Source organism: Mesoplodon mirus (genome assembly GCF_964341445.2).
Source record: "Mesoplodon mirus genome assembly, chromosome: 4".
NCBI lineage: Eukaryota > Metazoa > Chordata > Mammalia > Artiodactyla > Ziphiidae > Mesoplodon > Mesoplodon mirus.
In genome coordinates, this window is record NC_138979.1 from 187,364,231 (window position 1) to 187,386,970 (window position 22,740).

The 22,740-nt window shown below is 42.9% G+C and overlaps 3 protein-coding genes across 7 annotated transcripts in view; 1 reads left to right on the forward strand and 2 right to left on the reverse strand.

The window, feature by feature from the left end:
* The window catches only part of PPP1R13B (protein phosphatase 1 regulatory subunit 13B), an 88,574-nt gene that overhangs the window by 36,825 nt on the left and 29,009 nt on the right, over positions 1-22,740 (reverse strand). For 4 of the 5 annotated variants that reach the window (XM_082619774.1, XM_082619773.1, XM_082619772.1 and 1 more), the window contains exons 2-4: positions 15,697-15,844; positions 10,615-10,734; positions 2,707-2,783 (exon numbers count right to left, since the gene is read on the reverse strand). In XM_082619774.1, the coding sequence (XP_082475900.1) occupies positions 2,707-2,783; positions 10,615-10,734; positions 15,697-15,844 (345 nt within the window). Of the gene's footprint in view, positions 1-2,706; positions 2,784-10,614; positions 10,735-15,696; positions 15,845-19,016; positions 19,106-22,740 lie in introns of those variants that run through there. The other variant, XM_082619771.1, reaches the window with a different exon arrangement.
* On the reverse strand, positions 3,587-4,495 carry LOC309802285 (melanoma-associated antigen 10-like; the record flags this gene model as incomplete). The annotated part of the gene is given in 3 exon segments (XM_082617704.1): positions 3,587-3,709; positions 3,711-4,238; positions 4,322-4,495. Coding segments are annotated over 3 exon segments (825 nt in total).
* LOC309803485 (NF-kappa-B-activating protein-like) lies at positions 18,070-19,859 on the forward strand. Its single transcript, XM_082619777.1, has one exon. It carries the CDS (start codon positions 18,083-18,085, stop codon positions 19,319-19,321), a length of 1,239 nt encoding a protein of 412 aa, XP_082475903.1. The 5' UTR covers positions 18,070-18,082; the 3' UTR covers positions 19,322-19,859.

The following is a 22,740-nucleotide window of genomic DNA, read 5'->3' on the forward strand; positions in this document are numbered from 1 at the left end:
TGAAGCACATATGCCTGACGGAACCCCACAAAGGCTCTAGATTTGGAGTGGACAAGTATATCAGAAGGCAGGAATAAGAAGAGGATTTGTGGAATGATCTTTAGAAATTGAAGGGTAAGGAAGGAGAATCCTTAATCTTGACATTAGGAATAGTTCTCCTTGAGTGGCACAAGGATTAGGACATTGGAACCAAAAAGAAGAAAATATAATCCAGTATAGCACTTGGCTCTGCAATGGATAATATCTGAAAAATCTAAAATAATAAACACCATTAAATGGTTTTCAACTTTGTAACCAATGTATAAACAAAGTATAAAGTCTTAACTATACTTAGATAAAAGTACACAAATATTATCAGCATTGACAACATAAAAGTACAGCTGAGGGCTTCCCTGGTGGCGCAGTGGTTAAGAATCCGCGTGCCAATGCAGGGGACATGGGTTCGATGCCTGGTCTGGAAAGATCCCACATGCCGCAGAGCAACTAAGCCCGTGCGCCACAACTACTGAGCCTGCTCTCTAGAGCCCGCGAGCCACAACTACTGAGCCCACGTGCCACAACTACTGAAGCCTGCAGGCCTAGAGCCCATGCTCCGCTATGAGAAGCCACTGCAATGAGAAACCCACGCACTGCAACGAAGAGTAGCCCCCGCTTGCTGCAACTAGAGAAAGCCCGTGTGCAGCAACGAAGACCCAACACAGCCAAAAATAAATTAATTAATTAAAAAAGGGCTTCCCTGGTGGCGCAGTGGTTGGGAGTCCGCCTGCCGATGCAGGGGACACGGGTTTGTGCCCCGGTCCGAGAGGATCCCACATGCCACGGAGCGGCTGGGCCCGTGAGCCATGGCCGCTGGGCCTGCGTGTTCGGAGCCTGTGCTCCACAACAGGAGAGGCCACAGCACTGAGAGGCCCGCATACCGCAAAAAAAAAAAAAGAAAAAAAAGTACAGCTGAAAAAGCTGGAAGGTAGGACAGGAGGGAAGGGGAGACGGAGAAAAGGGAGGGGGTGCTAATACCCTCATCTTACAAGAAGGGAGGTCCAGAGACATGGTTTAACGTTTATCATACAAAGAAACAGAGACTTAAGTATATCATTTAAAGTCACAATGGTAGCCAATAAAAGAAATAAAATCGGAAATCAATAATAGCGTGTTGGAAAGTACAGAGGCAAAGTAACTTGCTCAGACTTAGCTAGTTAGAAAGTTCTGAAGCCGTGTCTGAGCATGGGCCCTCTCCGCACTCCAGGCCGGTGCTTTTTCCAGTGTATAGCTGTGCCAAGCACATGCCAGGGGGTGACCCACCCAAGGCTACATACCTAGTTAGTGGCAGAGCCAGAAAAAGAAACTAATTCTCCAGCCTGAAAATTATCTGGAAAACTTATTACTAAAACTTCCAGAAAAGACCATGGTGAAAATTTCTCGTTCTTCCTTCTCTCATTCATTCACCCTCATTCATTCATTTCTGCTCATTCTTTTAACATGTATTTCTTAAAAAGAACCCTTTAGGACTTCCCTGGTGGCACAGTGGATAAGACTCAGTGCTCCCAATGCAGGGGGCCAGGTTCAATCCCTGGTCAGGGAACTAGATCCCACATGCATGCCACAGCTAAGGAGCCCATGTGCCACAACAAAGGAGCCTGCAAGCCACAACTAAGGAGCCCACCTGGCTGCAACGAAGACCCGATGCAACCAAATAAAATAAATAAATACTAAAAAAAGAAGGAAAAAAAAGAACCCTTCTACTTAGACAAACTTCCTCACCTATATCAATGTTAGGCCTATTCTCCAACTCTACACCATATGATAAAGGAAGTTCTCTTTCCTGGAGGCACCTATGAAGACTTCAACCCACCAGCCACTTTGTCTTTTAAGACCTGACAGAAGGTTCAAGACATCAACACTGAAGATACAAAGCAAGTCTGCCTGCCCATCTCTTAGTCTAGAGACTAGACCATTTGCTTCCTGGGGACAGGCCATTGTCATGAGCACAGAGGCACGCACGCAGCTGCTGCTCCAGGACATGCCGTGGGCGGCAACATGTAACGGGCATGGAGGGCACTGCTCTGCTTGAGACCATCCAGTGCATGGGCCATGGTGTGGATTGATAAAACCATTACCACTCAAGTGACTGTCGCTTTGTAACTTCATAAAATGTTTGAAATATTCAACAGAAATGACAACTTCTGTGAAAATACAGGGCAACCTTAGGAAAATGGAGTTGGGAAGCCACAGTGGGGAGCTCTCACACACATACAACTAGACACTGGTGCAGATCCTAACAGGAAGAGACGTACTGTGCATCCCCAGAGGAAGTAACACCACTCTGCTGCCACCAGCAGCAGGAAGAACGATCTCCTCCTTTCCTGACAACAATTCAGCCAATGAAAAGCCACCACACTTCGAACTCTCAGGTTCCTCCAACAGACGTTTTGTTGACAGCAGCCCCTCCCAACTTCCCCTTCTCCTCTAAAAAAGAGTTTCCTCTTGCTTTAGAGGACTGGGATGTGGTTGTCCAGAGCTGCGGGTCCTGAATTGCAATTCTTCACTGTTCCCAAATAAACTTGTTTTGCTGGTAAAATAATTGGCTGTTTTATTGTTTTCGGTTAGCACTACCCCAAAATTAATTCTTTAAAAATAAATTATAACCCCAATTCATTAGTACCTATAAAAAGCAATTAAAAATTTTCAATTTAATTCACTATTACTTACCCCATTTTCAGTGCGTTTTTCTCCAGGTACATTTATTACATTTCTCTGAGTTCTTTGCTCTTGGGTCTGACGGCCACCTAGAGAAATGAAGGCCAAACTTACTAAAAGACATACTAGAAAAACGATATTTTACCATTTCTTCACTTATTCAAATATTTATTGAACACAAGTATAAAATACCAGGCTGGACAACTCAAAAATTAGTACAGTTGAAAAAATGTCTTATAATCAACCTGTATACATAAAGTTGTTTAAATGAAAATTTTTTCTAATATTCTATTTCAGAATTTTGAAATTGCTTTATATCAAAAAGTTTCTAACACTTAGAAAATGGTCAAGACGGTAAATTTTACGTTATGTGTGTGTGTGAGTGTGTGTGTATATATTTTTTAGGATTAACTTCTACTTTTATTTCTCTTTTTCTTGACCCCATCAATTTTATTCTGAAGTTCTTTCTCATTTCCAAGAGATTCATATTCCAATGCCATGTTATCTTGTTCAGGATCACAAAATAATATGGGAATCTTACAATTTGTTTTATAAAATAGCAAAACTCTTGTCATTGGACTGAATTAACGCAAATACATGTGTGATCAATGTCATTCACAAACTTAGATACCGAAGCTTATTAAGCCTTCTTTTAAAAGGAACAATATTTGAAGAATTCCTAAAGAAAACAGAGATGAAATTCCATGTCATCATACACAACAGGAACCCAAAGATGCTATACACCGTGTTCCCCCAACTCTCCCGGACCCTCACTACTTGCAAGGCTGACTGCTCCCTCTTCACACTCACAGTGGAGGATCAGCCTCCCTTCCTGCCCTGCAAGAAAAGCTGCTGGATGTGGGCCTGGAAGGAGCCTGGCTGCTGCTCTGGCTCAGGGCCCCTCTTCCTCAATGCTCACAGCCTCTGCAGACAGGGTTGGGAAGGACCTGGGATCCCATCGATGGACCCTGAGCAGATACTCCAGGACCTGCCACTTGCTGGTCTCCATGTTGGCCCCGGGGACCCCACAGGAACTCATAGTGGGTGGGGTCGCTGTGGGGCACCTGCCAGTACTCCAGGTAGCCCTCCTGCACCCACACTTTGGTGAGCAGCTCCCTGGGCTCCCCATAGATGCAGTGCTGCTTCCCTGCATACACCCCCATGACGCTCAGTGCTTCCCAGACTTCCTCCTCAGAGGCACATTCACCCTCCAGGAGGATCACGGACAGAAGCATCACCAGGAGGCCAGCCTTGGGCATGCTCTGCCCATCGGTCAGCATGGTATCCCAGGTGAGGCCCAGGGTGGGGACCAGGACATAGGTGTGCTTGCTGGGGTCCACCTCCTTCACATCCACGCCAAAGACCAGCTGCATGCACTCGCAGGCTTGGCTGAAGACCACAAGGAAGTGGTCCGGATGGTCTTTGAGGACCATATTCAGCACTTCCGTCTTGGTGGTCGGCTCCTTGGCACGATACTTGAGGAGCAGGAACCCCACCAGGTCAGCCATCATCACATTAAGTGCCTCCTGGGACAAGGACTCGGCCTGGGTTGGGGCGGGACACAGACTGGGGAGGAGAAGGATGAGGGGGATGCAGCCTCCTCCCCCTCAGCCCTGAACAGCTGCACCTCCACTGGGCCCTGGGCCTGGACTGGGTCTTGAAGGTCTGCCTCAGGCTTGCAGAGCTCACTCATCTGGACCAGGGGCCTGATGACTGGGGTCGGGCCACCGACAGGAGTGTGGGTAGGGGTGACAGATGGGGACCATGGGCAGGTCTTCTTCTGAGGGGTGCTCTCAGGCATCACAGGGGCGTACCTCCTGGGCGGCCTGTCCCTTGCCAACCTCACCTTGACTCCTGGCACTGCCTGGGCCTCCTCTGCTCTGTGACCTAAGGACACGGTCCTCAGGCCTGGGCCTTCACCTTCCGGTTCCTGGAGCCCTCTTGGGTCCTGGATGAAATGCTGGCTGGAACAGGCTACCTCCCGGTCAGCTCTGAGCCTCCGACCAGCTGCACCCCATGCAGAGTGACTCTGTGCCCCAGACTGGAGGCTGGGTGGGAGCTGCAGCACCCCTGACCGCAGGGGAGGGTCCAAGAAGAAGCACAGCTTCCAGTGGTGCCTCTTTGCCCACAGTCAGACTTCAGAGTTTCTTTTCCGTTATGTATATTTTACCACAACTAATTTTTATTAAAAATTAAAGCTTGGACTTCCCTGGTGGTGCAGTGGTTACAAATCCAGCTGCCAATGCAGGGGACATGGGTTTGAGCCCTGCTCCGGGAAGATCCCACATGCAACAGAGCAACTAAGCCCGTGCGCCACAGCTACTGAGCCTGCGCTCTAGAGCCCGCGAGCCCCAACTACTGAGCCCACGTACCACAACTACTGAAGACCGTGCGCCTAGAGCCCATGCTCTGCAACAAGAGAAGCCACTGCAGTGAGAAGCCTGTGCATTGCAACGAAGAGTAGCCCCCGCTCGCTGCAACTGAAGAAAGCCCACGCACAGCAACAAAGACCCAATGCAGCCAAAAATAAATAAATCAATTTATTTTTTTTAAAAATCTTCTTTTTATGTATAAAGCAAAGCTACTGGGTACATAAACAGATATACAGTACACCTGATAGGGGGAAGACAGGGGCAAGTAAGAATACTATATCCAGTAAAGGGCCCTTAGGGAGGTGATAATGAAAAATGAGGTTAAACAACTGGGAATGACAGAGTATGCGACCGAACACAGTCGCATAATATACAATAGCCATTTCATCACAGCTATCATATTTCCTATTAGCAGAAATAATGCATACACACATCCTAGACTATAGCATCTATCAGTTTACAGGGTAAATTAAATTCTTAGTTATTAGTATTTTTAAGAAATAAGGTACTTGGGTTAATTTAATATTCTATCATTGCTGCCTCTTGCAAACAGCAAGCCATCAAATTAGAATACTATAAAACACACAACATTGAAATTATATCAAGTGCCACTTAATCTTTGATGGTAAAGAAGAAACTTGATGATCTTGCATTCTGGAGTCAGAAAATAATAATAAGAGCTGACATTCAGTGAGCACTTTGCCAGGACACCTCATTAACTGCCACCACAACCCAATGTGCCCCGCACATAAGGAAACGGAGGCACAGGGATGTGAAGTCACTTGCCCAAGGTCCAAACTGAGTAAGCAGCAGGGCCGGTGCTGAACCCAGGAGGCCTCGCTCCAAACTCCATCACACCAGCCCCCAGATTCTAGCTTACACTCTGCACATGACCTGCACCGAGTTACTTTACACATTAAGCTTCTGCTCCCCCAGGTATACAAGGTGACTGAAGGAAATGTCCTCCACACTCTCCTCTAGCTTCCATATAGGGAATTCCTACTCTTTTAAGTCAGGGTTGTCCTTTACTTCTTGTTATATCTTATAGTTCTACAGGCAATAAATACTCAAGTGTAACTCCTTTTAAACAATATATATCGGTGACAACTGGCTTGTCCTCAGCTCTGTGGGGAGCAGAGAGGAAACATGAGTCTTGGATCTTCACCTCTGGCTGCTTAGAATATAAGCTGGAGGGGAAGTTCAGTGAACAGAAATAAAACAGAACACAGCACCCAGTGAGAGCTGTTCTACCTGCCACCTTTCTTCTTGAGCTCTGAGAGACAGGCAGAACATGCAGAAGCACAGGCAGAAGAAAAAGGGAAGAGGGTGGAGCATCACAGCTGGAGGAAGATGGAATTCTGAGTTAGGGCACGACAGGGAATGAATATGCAACAAAGAATATGGTGGAAGAGAGAAAGAAGAAACAGTGAGGTTGAGGAGATGGGCAGGGTCCCATTACAAATGCCATCAAAGCTAAGCTGAGGAGTATTAAATAGGGAAGCAGGGACTTTGCTGAAAGTTGTGAAAAGTCGTGATGAGAGATGAGAGTCGTGTGATGAATTTGGTTCTTCCAATCCTGACCAACCCTCCATACCAGCCCGGGTCGAGAAAGGTGTACTCCCTGGCACCACTCCCCTCGGAGCCTCCTTCATCCTGGTCCCCTGCCTTCAATGCAGCAGCTCTGTACTCTCCCCTCCAGGTCCAACTCCCTCTTCAAGGCCCTCATCTCGAGCCCCATCCCCCTGGGACGCATTGTCTCCTTAACCTCACACAGCTCAGCATCCGGCTCTTCCACTGTCTCAGGTGTACTTGCCACGTCAGCACAACGAGACTGAGCAGCATCCGGTGTGACAATGAAGGTCAACTGGAAGGTCAGTGCTGTCCCCTTCCTTGTGACTCTAGACAGTTCTCTCAAGTATCCCTAATGCTTCCAGACTTTACAGAGTGAGACCAATATAAGACCTTCCCCCCATTCCACCATCCTGGGACAGTAAGCGTTATGTACATATATTATAATGATTAAAGTAAAATATAAAACTTTTAATTTAACTATAGAGTATAAATATTTGGAGCACTCAGGTAGAGAGTTAAAGTAAGTTCTTAGCACTAGAACAGTGCTTTAACTGCCAGCTAGTCTAATCCTCCTCAGGAGGAGTCCGTCCAGAGAGGCAGGGCCCTTTTCTAAGGTAGAAATGGATGAAGAGCTAGGCCTGGAGTCTTGGTCTTCTGACTCCAGATGACCAGCACCCAGTGGAATAAAAAGCAGAAGTAATGATGCATTGTGAAAAACAGCATGATATTTACAGCTATGGGAAGATGATTTTAAAGCAGACAGTAGCTCATCCTAGGGGCAAAATATCCTTTAATTAAAAATACAGGGGGCCTCCCTGGTGGCGCAGTGGTTGAGAGTCCGCCTGCCGATGCAGGGGATACGGGTTCGTGCCCCGGTCTGGGAGGATCCCATATGCCGCGGAGCGGCTGGGCCCGTGAGCCATGGCCGCTGGGCCTGCGCATCCGGAGCCTGTGCTCCGCAACGGGAGAGGCCACAACAGTGAGAGGCCCGCATACCGCAAAAAAGAAAAAAAAAAAAAATACAGGGACTTCCTTGGTGGTCCAGGGGTAAAGAATCTGCCTTCTAATGCAGGGGACGCAGGTTTGATCCCTGGTCAAGGAACTAAGATCCCACACGCCATGGGGCAACTAAGCCCGCGCGCCACAACTACTGAGCTTGCGTGCCTCAACGAGAGAGCCCGCACACCACAAACTCCAGAGCCCACGCGCCCTGGAGCCTGTGCACCACAACTAGAGACAGAAGAACTTGCATATCACTAGAGAGAAGCCCGCGCACTACAACGAGGAACCCGCGCGCTGCAACAAAGACGTGAAGCAGCCAAATACATAAGTAGGTATTAAAAAAAAAATACAACTAGCAACTTCCCTGGTGGTCCAGTGCTTAAGACTCTGTGCTTCCAATGCAGAAGATGTGGGCTCACTCCCTGGTCGGGGAACTCAGATCCCACAAGCCATGTGGCTCAGCAAAAAATAAATAAATAAAGAGGGATAACTTGTAATAAAAGAATCTTCTTTTTACAAAAGGATGTCCTTTCATTGTTTATTTTTTTTAAATACAAGAAGTAATCCATAATCACCGTTAAATAACAAAGGTTTCTTTCTTAACTGTACAGTGTATATGCTTTCCAAAAAAAAAGATTCCCTTATTTTAAATTTTAATTCAAAAATAAGTAGTTTATGGGAAACTGGTATTGACATATGCACACTGCTATATATAAAATAGATAACTAATAAGGATCTACTGTACAGCACAGGGAACTCTACTCAGTACTCTGTAATGGCCTATTTGAGAAAAGAATCTAAAAAAGAGTGGATATATGTATACGTATAATAGATTCATTTTGCTGTATACCTGAAACTAACACAACATTGTAAATGTACTATACTCCAATAAAATTTCTTTTTAAAAAGTAGTATATTCCTGTGGTTCAAAATTCAAAAGGAAACAGGTTTCTCTGGTGGTGCAGTGGTTAAGAATCCGCCTGCCAATGCAGGGAACATGGGTTCGAGCCCTGGTCCAGGAAGATCCCACATGCCGCAGAGCAACTAGGCCCGTGCACCACAACTACTAAGCCTGCGCTCTACAGCCCACGAGCCACAACTACCGAGCCTGCGCGCCACAACTACTGAAGTCCGCGTGCCTCGAGCCCGTGCTCTGCAACAAGAGAAGCCATCTCAATGAGAAGCCCACACGCCACAACAAAGACCCACACAGGCAAAAATAAATAAAATAAATAATTTTTTTAAAAAAAATTCAAAAGGAGGGCTTCCCTGGTGGCGCAGTGGTTGAGAGTCCGTCTGCCGATGCAGGGGACACAGGTTCGTGCCCCGGTCTGGGAAGATCCCACATGCCGTGGAGCGACTGGGCCTGTGAGCCATGGCCGCTGAGCCTGCGCATCTGGAGCCTGTGCTCCGCAACGCGAGAGGCCGCAGCAGTGAGAGGCCCACATACCGCAAAAAAAAAAAAAAAAAAAATCAAAAGGAACCAAAAGATATAAATGACCAATCTTCCCTCCCTCCTTCCCCTACCCAGCAGCCTTCCCCCGAGGCTAGCCATGTTACCAGTTTCTTACTTATCGTTCCAAAGATATTTCACACACACAAGCCAACACAGAATACATCATTACTCTTTCATCTCTGTTACACAGGAGGCAGCATGTGTGTACACTGTTGCTTATTCAAGTGACAAGTGCAGGAAGTGGTTTGGGACAGGGCACAGAGCAGATGTACTCCGGTTTCTTCAGTTGACGCCCCTGGAGGCATTGAAGGCTGCTCCTACCAGCAGTGCCCATGAGTTACACTATGTATATGTCATTTTGTATGTGTGCAGACACAGCTTTAGGATAAATTCTCAAAAGTGAGATTGCTGGGTGAAAGGTTTCATGCTTTTGTAAGCTTAATAGATACCACCAAACTGCCCTCTACAGAAGCTGCCAACAATGTGGAAGACTGCCTGCTTCTCAGCGTTCTTGCCAACACTGTGTTATTAAATGTTCTAATCTTGGCCACGTGACAGGTGAAATACAGTATCTCAGTGTTTTTCCTACATTTCTTTTCTTAGGAGTAAGGCTGAACTTCTTTTCATATACTTCTGGGTCATGAATGTTTCCTTTTCTATGAACAGCAGGTTTGTATATTTTGCCCATTTTTTTTTTACTGTTTTTTTTCTTATCATTTTATGTAAAGGAAATTAGCCCTTTGCAATATGAGCTATAAATGCTGTTTCCCAGTTTATAATTTGTCTTTTGGCCTTGCTTTAATGTGGTTATTGCCATGCAAAGAGGTTTTTTATTTTAATAATTTGGTTTGTCTTTTCTATTATGGTTTAGAGTTAGCTACACTTAGGCCTTGTTCCTTTTTTTTTTTTTTTTTTTTTTGGCCACACTGTGCAGCTTGCAGGATCTCAGTTCCCCAACCAGGGACTGAACCCAGGCTGTGGCAGTGAAAGCCCGGAATCCTAACCACTAGGCCACCAGAGAACTCCCCACTTAGGTCTTGTTCTTGTTTTTCTGTTTTTCTTTCTCTCTCCATATACATATATGTGTATATATACACATATATATACTATATATATATATATATATATATATATATATATATATATTTCCCAGAATTTTTATGATCCTTTCATGGTTTCATTTATTCTTAAAATCTAGAGATTTCATCCATGTGATATTTATCAAAAGCAATCCTTTTCAACAGCAGGTCCCCTTACACGTTTCAGTGAATTACGTGACTAACTTAGGATCCTGAGGAGGCTGAAAGTGTGAAATAATCATAAACTGCAATAACAGAGGTCAAAAAACCCTGTGAGATACCAACTCTCCCTCTCACCACTTGTTAGTGAAGGGGGGAAAATCATGTGAATAATTTAATATTTATTCCTGTTAATCCTTAAATTAACTTTAATTAATTTAATGTTTAAATTAACTTTTATGGCAAAAATTAGCAAATGGGGGAAAAAGCACTTATCTACCTTGTTCACTGCTCTCGGTTGGGGAATCTTCATGTCGAAGAAAAAATTTCACTTCTTCCCTTCGTGGCCCCCACTTCTGAAGATGTTCATACATCATATAATCAAAGGGTATGGGACGCTCTAGGAAACAAACAAACAAACAAAAAATCTTACTTTTCCCAGGAACAAGCAAAATGACTCCTACCAAAAGTAAAAAATGAATAAAAATAATTTAAAATAAATGTACACATATATTAGAATTCAAGGATATTACAAGCACTGAATTTTAACTTTAATGAAATGAAAGCAAGACCATGAAGGGGAAATAATTTAGGTAACATATAAACACAAAGAAGTAAACATAAAAGCAATTTTGCAACATTAAATGGGGAACAGTGAAAACAATGTCCTTTAGTATATTTATCATGAAGCAGTATGCCTCCCACTCTTTCAAAGAAACATTAACAAATTGGCCGAATCTTGTTATTCATTAAAATGTTACAGGTGGCAATCAGATGTATAAAGGGCTTGACAACGCACTTGCTGGCAATACAGCTAGCCCACACAAACACTTGTATGTGAATGTTCACAGCAGCAATATTCATAGTAGCCAAAAAGTGGAAACAACCCAAGTGTCCATTAACTGATGAAAGGATAAATAAACTGTTGTATACCATACAATGGATATTTGCAGCCAAAAAAAGAAATTAAATATTGATACATGCTACAACATGGATGAATCCTGAAAACATGCTAAGAGAAAAAAGCTAGATCAAAAAGTCACACATTAAAAATAAATAAATAACTTTTTTAAAAAGTCACATATTATATGATACAATTTATATGAGATGCCTCAAACAGTCAAACACACAGAGCCAGAAAGTAATACAGTGGTTGCCTGGGGGAGGAAGGAATGGGGAGGTTCAGAGTTTGGAAACAGTTGCACAACACTGAGAATGTCCTGAAAACCACGAAGTTTTACACTAAAATGGGGATTTTTATGCTATGTGAATTCTATCTCAATTAAAAGGAAATCTTGAAATGTTCCCACTGCTGCTTGTGCTTGAAAGCGAGAAAGGATATCGGCAAGTTCCAAGGCTCACAGAAAACGGCCTGGCGTGGGAGAGGAGCAGGACAAAACGGAACAGTATTTTGGCTCCTTTCAACACAGGAGTATGTCTGGGCGAGAGGCTCCTCCTGCTCAGCCTGAGAACCCGGCACTGAGTCAAGAGAAAGAGCGGTGCAAGCTGCAGCCTCGCCATACATTCAAGGTGTGATTTACTGTTCAGTCCTAGATAAGTGCCAGACTTCCGTAAGGAAGAAAACCCCTCCAGTCACAGAAATGCAGCGCACGTGGTACCGCTGCCATTTCATCTTCCTGCGTGTGCAGGCAAGCTTTGTCTATTCAACTAACATCAAGGGCAAGGACAGAGATCATCTCATCTCAGCTGAAAATGAAATCTGTGCGTGCTTAGTGCAACTCTGAACTGAGTATTTGTACAGCGAAAAGCAAGCACAAACTGAACACTAATGAAGTAATATCATTCCATATTTTTAGTTTTGAAAGTAACACTTTTTATGGATATAGGCCTATAAAAAAGATTTTTAAGAACTTGTATATTGTAGTTTTATAGCTGTGAGGCCCATGTTTAAGCCTAGTCGTGTCCCTTGGTTTTACATAAAATTGTGTCTTAGGCCATATTTTTATTCATATTGCTTTGGCTTACAAATTTTTTTCACATTAATTAAAATCAGTTTACAATCTTCACTTAAATCTACCAAGTTTGAGCATAACTTTATAAAGTTAAAACTCCAATTTTGCCTTAAAGCCAGTTACTGAAAAAAATGTTTCCCTTTATAAATAAAAAAATTTTAAAGACTAACTTCAAGAAAAGCAAGCTAAGCTTCACTACCTTTCTTAAATAAGAAGGTTTAACTAAAACGTTATTTCTGTTTTAAAGTGAAAACAAAACTACCCCACATGTATCATGTAGAATTAATAGCATACTATACCTCATTAGAATCTTATGTAATGGAGAAATCTATGATAAGACTTTCAGCCATTCTTGGATAAGGCAAAAAGAAAATCAAGCAGGAAATTTCACAAAAAGAAAAACTGAAGGTCCTACCTACACTCCTGATTTGCATTAGAGCTGACATATTCTGTGAGGAAGGGAACCACAAGAAGATCAGGATAATAAGCTGGCCAAGTTAACAGATTGTTATGGGCTGGGTTGTGTCCCTTCACACACAAATTCATATGCTGAAGTCCTAACCCCTAGTACCTCAGAATGTGACCTTATTTGAAGACAGGATCTTTAAAGAGGTAATAAGTTAAGATGAGGTCATTAGGGTGGGCCCTAATCCAAATGACTGGTGTCTCTTTAAGAAGAGATTAGGACACAGACACACACAGACGGAAGGCCATGTAAGGACACAGGGAGAAGACTGCTGTCTACAAGCCAAGGAGAGAGGCCTCAGGAGAAACCAACCTTGCTGACACCTTGATCTCAGACCTCTAGCCTCCAGAATTGTGAAAAGATAAATTTCTCTTACTTAAGCCACCCAGTTTGTGTTACTTTGTTATGGCGGCCTGGGCAAACTAATACACAGATCCACAGAGAAATACTCTCTTCTCAAAAGCACTGACAATTACATTGGAGTATCATACTTCTGAATACTGATGACATGAGTATACCATGTGTTATGGATGCAGTAATTTTTATGCAAAGCGTTCTCCAAAATCTGAAAATTACCTTAAGGGTTCCTCTGGGGTAAAAAAGACTGAGAAAGGCTGTGCTTTTTCCCTTTCCTTTGAATCTCATCCACCACCATCTCTTCAAGACCTCGCTTTGCTGCTCCAATTTACTCAATGATTTAAGTGTTTACTCAGGGCCTATTATGAGAAACAGGCTGGGCACTGGCGGTATGATGGTGAACAAACAAGTTCCTGTCTTCAGGAATTTTAGTCCAATAAGAGAGAGAGAGATGAAAGCTACTATATTATGTTTTGATAAATACAATGACAGTACTGGAGCAAAGGGGAGGGACCCTTAACGCACTCTGAGATTCAAGGAAGGGATGAGAAGCAAAGGTGCGTGGGTGCTAGGGACTGCTCTAGACAGTGGGAGCAGTGGCTGTGACTCTCTGTGCTCCGAGGAGGTAGGCCTCATTCCTGATGAGGCTAGACCACAGGTTATGATTTCAGATGGCCCTGGAGCCAAGGACTGCACCAACTGAGTGACTCAAGCAGCTAGGGACCACTGGGGCTCTCCCAGACTAATATAAGGGGCAGATAAGGAATAAGAAGTGACAGCAAGCCACAAAAAGCAAGAGTGCTAAGAGGCTAGAGAAGAGCAAACAATGATGGAATGACCAGGCTCTAACATTAGTCCTCTAAAAACTGCAATTACTTAACACCCCTCTTCCTGTAGCTGATATCAGACTGATAACTGAGGAACTGGACTCTTACTTCTACTTTAGTAAATAATCCACCATTTATCAAAGTCAAGTTTCTCTCAATGTGTCCTTAAAGTTTTTACTCTGAATTTAAAGGATAACATTAAAAGCACAAGACTTTGGAAGAAAATATTTACAAATCATACACCTAATAAGGGACTTGTATCTACAATATATAAAGAACTCTTACTGGGGATGTAATATACAGCAAGGTGACCAGAGTTAATAATACATACTGCAGGGACTTCCCTGGTGGTGCAGTAGTTAAGAATCTGCCTGCCAATGCAGGGGACATGGGTTCGATTCCTGGTCCGGGAAGGTCCTACATGCTGTGGAACAACAACTACTGAGCTTGTGCTCTAGAACCTGTGAGCCACAACTACTGAGCCTGTGTGCCACAACTATTGAAGCCCGTGCACCTACAGCCCATGTTCTGCAACAAGAGAAGCCACTGCAATGAGAAGCCCATGCACCACAATGAAGAGTAGCCCCCACTCGCTGCAACAAGAGAAAGCCTGTGCACAGCAACAAAGATCCAATGCCTCCAAAAATAAATTAATTAAAAAAAAACATACTGCATATTTGAAGTTGCTAAGAGAGTAGACCTTAAAAGTTCTCATCACAAGAAAAAATATTCTGTAACTGTGTGCAGCAATGGATACTAACTAGATTTACTGTGGTGATCATTTCACAATATATACAAATATCAAATAATTATGTAGTACATTTCAAACTAATAAAATGTTGTATGTCAATTATACCTCAATTAAAAAATTATTTTTAAAAAGTGCAAGAATTCACTGATTATCCCTAAGTGTCCTTTAAACACATCCATCTGGACGCCCACCTCATACACAGCATGTACCAACTGACCACTCTCTTGCTTCCTGACTCAGACCCATCCATGCACACAGCTACCTCCTTCCACACGCTGCCGGAGCAGGTGGCCTTGCCAGTCTAGTTCCCACCCTCCCGGGCCCCCTCCTCTCAGTGCTGTCTGAGGAGCACGCCTTGTCCATGCTCTTCTCTTGTCCTTCCCTCACACTGCTCCCCTCGCCTGGTGTATCCTATCCCAGTTCAATTCCACCCCTCCGTGACAGTCCACATTTTTTTGCAGAATTTTCTGTATTCGGTAATTATATTACGTACACTGATCATCTCTGCCCAGCTATCTGACAAATCCTTAAATGTAAGAGCCAGTATTAACTCTTCTCAACTTAATAAACAAGCACTTACTATTTAAAAGGCTTTGTACACAGGGGAACACGATAATGTTTTTGTCTTAGTGAAGTTATCGTAGGGAGAAGAAAAGCAGATGAACAACCTGACATGCAACAAACAAAACACTGTAAGGTCTCAGTGGTCAGAGAACTCTCGTTTGGTCAGCAGTGATGTCAGAAAGCCTTCACACGAGAACGGATCCGCTTTCCCAGCTTCTTCCACATGGCTACGGTGAGGGTCAAATCACAGAACACACTTTTTTGCAAACAGCATTTATAACATCCTATCCTCATGTGATAGAATAGTTTTTACTTTATTCAATTCCTTATTACCTCAGATAACAAAGAACCAGAAACAACATTCTGTATTCAATAAACACTGGATTTCATGTACTTAGTCATCTTTATAGAGCCTAATACATACCATTTCCCCTCCACACTTCAGCTAAATGGCAACTGCCTTCTCCAGGTTCCTTGCAAAATTCTACAACATCCCGACATGTTGTTTCTGGTGTTATAGGAACTTCTGTTAAAATCTGTTCATTGTTGCTCAAGAACACGGTTAATATCATCTGTAAGAGAAAGATTAAATTAAAGCTACAACTTAGAGTCATCCATCAATAAAGAGATTAATCTGTAAATTAAAAGTGATCCCCCCACCAACCCCACTCCCGCACTGCCACCCCACCCTGCCAGAATGCTTACGGGACAGGTTAAGCTGATCCTAAAGTTCATGTAGAAAAACTAAAATGTAAGACAAGTCAGGAAAATGCCAAAAGAGGAGTATGAGAAAGAAACTAGCACCTACTAGATATCATAAAGCCTCAAAACAGTATGGCAACAGCACATAAGGAGACCAACGGGACAAATTATAAAGTCCAGAAACAGAAAACGGTAATGACGAAGCAGGTATCTCAAAACGGAGGAGGGAGGGAAAAGACTATATAATGAATGATGCCTGAGCAATTAAAATACCCGTCTGGAAAAAAATGGGTTCATATTGCACATCATACACAAGCATAAGTTCCTAATAGATCAAATAGTTAAATATAAATCACAAAATTGTAAAGAGTCTAGACTAAAACTGGGTAAATTCCTTTTTATAACCTTGGAGTACAGAGCCCTTTCTACCTATGACTCAAAAACCAGACGCCACAGAAAAAGATATATTCAAGTAATAAAACACAGGGATCTTTTACAAAGCAAAAAAAAAAAAAAAAAAAACTGGGGAAAAATATTTGTAACTCATATTACATATAAAAAGCCAATCTCCTCAATATATAAAAGGCTCCTAAAAACTAGTACCAGAAAGACCAAAAATCCAATTTATTTTTAAAAATTGACTGAAGAAATAATATATCACAGTAAAAGAAATGAAAATGGTCCTTAAATGAAGGTACATTATAATGTATTTGAAAAATTAAAAAATAAAAATTGTCCAGCATTATTTAAAAAAAACTTTTAAAAACCCTACCACTTTGATCTAAGAACCCAAGAGGTTGTATCATAAGGGATTTTTAAAAAACATTACTCCTAAAGTAAAATTTAAACCAAAAATTTTCTTTGATCAGAGACAGTACTATAAAGTATTTGTTTAATCTTTGATCAAAGTCAGAAACAAAATCTGCATTTGTCCCAAAATTCTCCTCTCAAAATCCCTGCTGTCAACTAAGTATTTTAGTTCATTGTTAAAATATTTTTTTCTTAGAAGTGTCCTAAATTCCTAAATTTTGAGATTAAACATCTCCACACTGACGGCCAGATTTTATTACCAAAACTAGTGATAGTTATGAACTGTTCTCTTGCCACCAATCTCCTCTTACTCCAACCTACCCCTTCACTGTCGCCAGTTAATTTCCTAAATGTAAATCAGTTGAAGTAATCCCCTTGCTTAAAATATTCAGGAGCCCTGCACTGCCTAATAGCAATCCTTCCCAAAACATTTCTTCGGGTTTATAAACAGGAAACTGGTTTCTTTACTGAGCACTCAAGAGTCTAACATTGTAATGTTCATGTGAGTCTCTAACTTTTCTCCCCCAGAGACTCTTATGGGGCTTGGATTTCCACAGAATGCCCTCTGAGAAAGCCTAGACTACAGGATAAACTGCAAATTCCTATCACGGGTAAGAGATTCCTCACAGCCTTCCTAGCCTTCCAGTCCTAGTGCCTTCCCACAATGAACCTTGCTCCCTCAAGTCCAAGTTCTCTCAGGCCGCTGTCCCTCTGCCCCAGTGCCCTTCCTGTTTGCCTGTAAACTCCTATTCACCCTTCAAAACTCAGCTCATACGCTACCACCTTTGCAAACCCTCCCTTCACCACCTCCTCTCACCAGGGAGGTTACATGTTCCTTCCTTTGTGATCCAGCAGCTCTTCACACACACCTTTATTACATCACACTAGGCCCTACGTGCCTCCAAGCAATTCACTTTTTAATCTTTTGTTCCCATTGCCTGATCAGTATCGGATGTATGGGAGGCACTGTGAAATGTGGTCGACTTCACGAATGACAGACAAAATATAAAACCTCCACCATACCACAGAACTGAGGAAACACTACTCATGATCTAAGGTACATCCAGTCTGTTCAACAATCTCTTTTCCTTCGGTTCTTCTAGGATAAAACAGTTATTTCTGCTCACTAACCCACAGAGGAATTTATCTTTAAAAGTTGAGGGTCTTGGTTTTTTCCAAGGTTTTCTCGGGCTCGGGTGGTGTCGCGGCTGCTGGTCCTGGGAGCCAAGGCAACGGAGATCTTCCCAGCTCGCGAGAGCGCCCCCTTCTCCCACGGCTTTGGGGACCCAGCAACAGCTATGGCTCCGGTGTCTGGCTCCCGCAGCTCGGAGTGGGAGGCCTCGGGCTCCGGGGCGAAGCATCGCAGTTCGTCGAAGAGCCCTAAGCCCAGCAGATCCTCTCGCTCCCCGCGGGGCCGCCGCTCTCGCTCGCACTCTTGCTCTCGGTCCGGGGACCGGAATGGCCTTAGCCATCAACTGAGTGGCCCCAGTCAAGGCTCCCGAAACCAGTCCTACCGCTCCCGCTCGCGGTCACGCTCTCGACAGCGGCCCTCCGCGCCGCGGGGCGCCCCTTTCGCTTCTGCCTCCTCGTCCGCCTATTATGGCGGCTACTCAAGCCCCTACGGGAGCGACAAGCCATGGCCTAGCCTCCTGGACAAGGAGAGGGAAGAGAGCCTGCGGCAGAAGAGATTAAGTGAAAGAGAGAGGATTGGAGAATTGGGAGCTCCTGAAGTATGGGGACTTTCTCCAAAGAATCCAGAACCAGACTCTGATGAACATACACCAGTAGAGGACGAAGAGCCAAAGAAAAGCACCACTCCAGCTCCTACTTCAGAAGAAGAAAAGAAGAAGAAGAAGTCTAGTCATTCAAAAGAAAGGTCCAAGAAAAGGAGGAAGAAAAAATCACCTAAAAGAAAACACAAGAAGTATTCTGATGATAGTGACAGTGACTCTGATTCTGAAACAGACTCCAGTGATGAAGATACAAAAAGGAGAGCAAAGAAAGCCAAGAAAGAGGAAAAGAAGAAGAAACGCAGATCGAAGAAATATAAGAAAAAGAAGTCTAAGAAGAGCAGAAAAGATTCCAGTGATTCAAGTTCTAAAGAGTCCCAAGAAGAGTTTCTGGAGAATCCCTGGAAGCCTGAAGAACCCTCAGATTTGATTGGCCCAGAAGCTCCCAAAACACTTGCCTCTCAAGATGATAAACCTTTGAACTATGGCCATGCTCTGTTACCTGGGGAAGGTGCAGCTATGGCTGAATATGTAAAAGCTGGAAAACGTATCCCACGAAGAGGTGAAATTGGCTTGACAAGTGAAGAAATTGCATCATTTGAAAGCTCGGGTTACATAATGAGTGGTAGCAGGCATCGCCGAATGGAGGCTGTGCGACTGCGAAAAGAGAACCAGATCTATAGTGCTGGTGAGAAGAGAGCCCTTGCATCCTTTAACCAAGAAGAGAGACGAAAGAGAGAAAACAAGATTCTGGCCAGTTTTCGAGAGATGGAATACAGAAAAACTAAAGGGAAAGAAGACAAATAAGGATTTTCGGATTGTTCATCAGACATTTTTTTTTTTTTTAATTTTTTTTTTTTTGCAGCGCGCGGGCCTCTCACTGCTGTGGCCTCTCCCGCCGTGGAGCACAGGCTCCGGACGCGCAGGCTCAGCGGCCATGGCTCACGGGCCCAGCCGCTCCGCGGCATGTGGGATCTTCCCGGACCAGGGCACGAACCTGCGTCCCCTGCATCGGCAGGCGGACTCCCAACCACTGCGCCACCAGGGAAGCCCTCATCAGACATTTTTAACAACAAAAAAGAAAGTTTGGGTTCCATATATACACACAAAAAGATTATCATGATCTGAAAAAGCTTTACAGTGCTACTGTGCCTTCTATTTAATTCTTTCAGTCCTTCTATAAAAAGCTGCTTATTGATGTAACTTTAGCAAGCTCTTTGGGTTATTTTGGATTGACCAAAACAACCTTCTGGTTTAAAAATCCAAATTATGAATGAAACTCTACTGTGTTGAGGGAGGTGGCATTGAGAGAAGGTGCTGGTGAGGTGAGAAACTGCGCTCTCATACCACGGGACACTGCTCCCATTAGCTCTACATGGTGCCCACTCCCCAACCCATACCAACTGAACTTGGGAGAAATTATCATTCCTCTATGTTGAAGGTGTTATAAATGGACTTGATAGAAACACACAGGAGGCCACTTTTGTTATCAAAATGAAGGCATGGCTGAAAAAAGCAAATCTGGAATTTGAAGGTTGACTTGTATATTACAATATTATTGTCAGCTCTGGAAGTAATGTGTTTTGATTTTAGTCCCTACCTCCACCCCAAAACCAACAAACCAAAAAGCAAACTAACCCACAGACTTGTTGAATTAAAAATGTGAACATTAGTTTTAAAATTCTTAATAGGCTAATTAAAAATGGTTATTTCAAATATAAAATATTGGGAAGTCTCCTGTTGTGCCAATGTAAGTACATTATTTCCATCTGAGCTGTGTTTAGATCATTATTTGAACACTAGAAATGGATGGGAGTCAACAATGATCAGGAGTTTAATAAGGAAAAATATGAGTCATTGTCTTCATTGTTTTAACATGGTTGCTTCATTAGGATGAAGCTAAAATGATGTTAAACGTTTTTAAAGTCTGTTCTTTGTAATAAGCGGATTTCATTTTAAGCATTGTTAAACTTTTCAGTTTATTTTTTACATCTGTCATTCAGTTTAATCTGTAACTTCATATAGAACCCCTCACTTTCTCACGTTTTTATGGCCACTGTTGGCTTTTAAGTTTGGGGGAAATGGGAAATTCTGGGACTGTGAGATCGTGATCTTTTTCCTTCCCTCCTTTTGTTAAAGTTTAGTTGTTAGGACATACTAGTGAAGGGGGAGGGGATAGTAGAAGTTTTGGCTGTTTTTGTTAAGGTTGTTTTGAGCTGCATTATTATGTGCCTAGGATAAATTAAATTATCTGAGTGATGGGGAATTTCTGACTTTGCTGTTATAAAATGCCCTCTCTCCTTATAATAAAGTTTAAAAAAAATTTTTTTTTGAAGAGTACACTGCATTTATTTAACCCCATAAATTATAACATCATAACACGTGTAAAATTTTTATATTTTTAAAGTGCTTTGAAAGATATTTATTTTTTTAACAAGTGGAAAATAATGTTCTTTAAAAGACATCAAACTTTTAGTGGAAAATGATATTACCAGAAGCATGTAAGGATTTGTTCCTCCTCTTCAAGAAATGGGATTTTTATGTAAAATATATATGTAGCACTGAATGCCAAAATGATGGGTATGTGTGATTGGAATTAAAAATGAGATTTGCTAAAAAAAAAAAAAAAAGTTGGGGGTCTTTTAAATACTAACATAAATGGCCTGGAATATATAGAATTTGGAATAAAATAGGTGATTCCTGGATCCAGTGCAAACAAGGCTGGAACTGAAGGGCCTTAATGCTGTACCAGTTTTATCAGAACAAGTGGAATTTTTTCTTTTAATAAATTTATTTACTTATTTATTTTTGGCTGCATTGGGTCTTTGTTGCTGTGCACAGGTTTTCTCTAGTTGCAGCGAGCAGGGGCTACCCTGTTGCGGTGTGCGGGCTTCTCACTGCGGTGGCTTCTCTTGTTGCGGAGCACGGGCTCTAGGCACGCGGGCTTCAGTTGTTGTGGCTCGTGGGCTCTAGAGCGCAGGCTCAGTAGTTGTGGCCCACGGGCTTAGTTGCTCTGTGGCATGTGGGATCTTCCCGGACCAGGGCTTGAACCCGTGTCCCCTGCATTGGCAGGCGGATTCTCAACCACTGCACCACCAGGTAAGCCCTTGGAATATATTTTTATTCTTGTTTACTCATATTTATTTTATACTTCTAATGGTAAATATTTTCCCATGTGATTTCACAGCCTATGCTTTAAATTTATTTATTTATTTGTTTGTTTGTTTGGCTGCGCCGGGTCTTAGTTACAGCATGCGGGATCTGCATTGTGGCCTGTGGAATCTAGTTCCCTGACCAGGGATAAATCCGGACCCCCTGCATTGGGAGCGCGGAGTCTTAGCCACTGGGCCACCCGGGAAGTCCCCTCATAGCCTATGCTCTTTAAGATCTAATAACATATTTTCCCAAACCACAGTTTATAAATCAAAATTTCAAATCAGTGAGAATATTTTTAAAAATTATCTTCTCTTTAAGTGCTGTAACTACATTTCACTAATAACCAGGAGTGGGTCCTGTTTTCCGCAGTTCTTCAGCCTTTTCATTCCTCATCCTGTACCACTTGTGTCTACTACAGGATCCATGATTTGTTCTCCATACTGTGAGCTAGTGAAGGTTTACACAACCATCTGCTTCTGGAAGCTGGGCCTCTGGCCAGAACCAGTCTCGCATGCTCATCACCCACCATGGGCACATAGTGGCACCGTAAAGGCATGGCTTGTGCTTCTCTGCTCGGAAAGCAGAATTCTTTAGGAGCCTGCTGTCAGAATGAACCATGGCGTGACACTCTTCAGGGACACTTTTGAATTACCAAGACTTTCCAGCTCGTGAATATGTCCGGCATGATGGGGAAAGGGGAGGAGGGGCAGAATGGCAGAGTTGTGAGTCTGAACATTTATGTTTGAAAGCTAAGAACTCCCAGATAACTTATCCGAAAGTCACTACACATTACTTCAGTTTTTAATTCTATTTTATAGTCTTTAGTAAACCTTATCTTTCCTAATCTTAGCAAAATCCATTTCCCCTAATCTCTACTACTCAATCAAAGCTAATGTCATTATAATCATGACAGATTTAAAAGCTCTCCAGATAAATTAAGCTGGCATTGACCTGGATGGTACATACTTCCCTAGAGCAACCCCTAAAATTGGAGCTGAAAAGGCATGGGACTGCTACCATTATTCTAGCAAGTATTTTCTTAGATTAAAAGAAACTGAAGAATCTCCCAA

Excerpts from the sequence above, each read along its gene's own strand:
- LOC309803485 (XM_082619777.1), top strand. The coding sequence starts at position 18,083 with ATGGCTCCGGTGTCTGGCTCCCGCAGCTCGGAGTGGGAGGCCTCGGGC.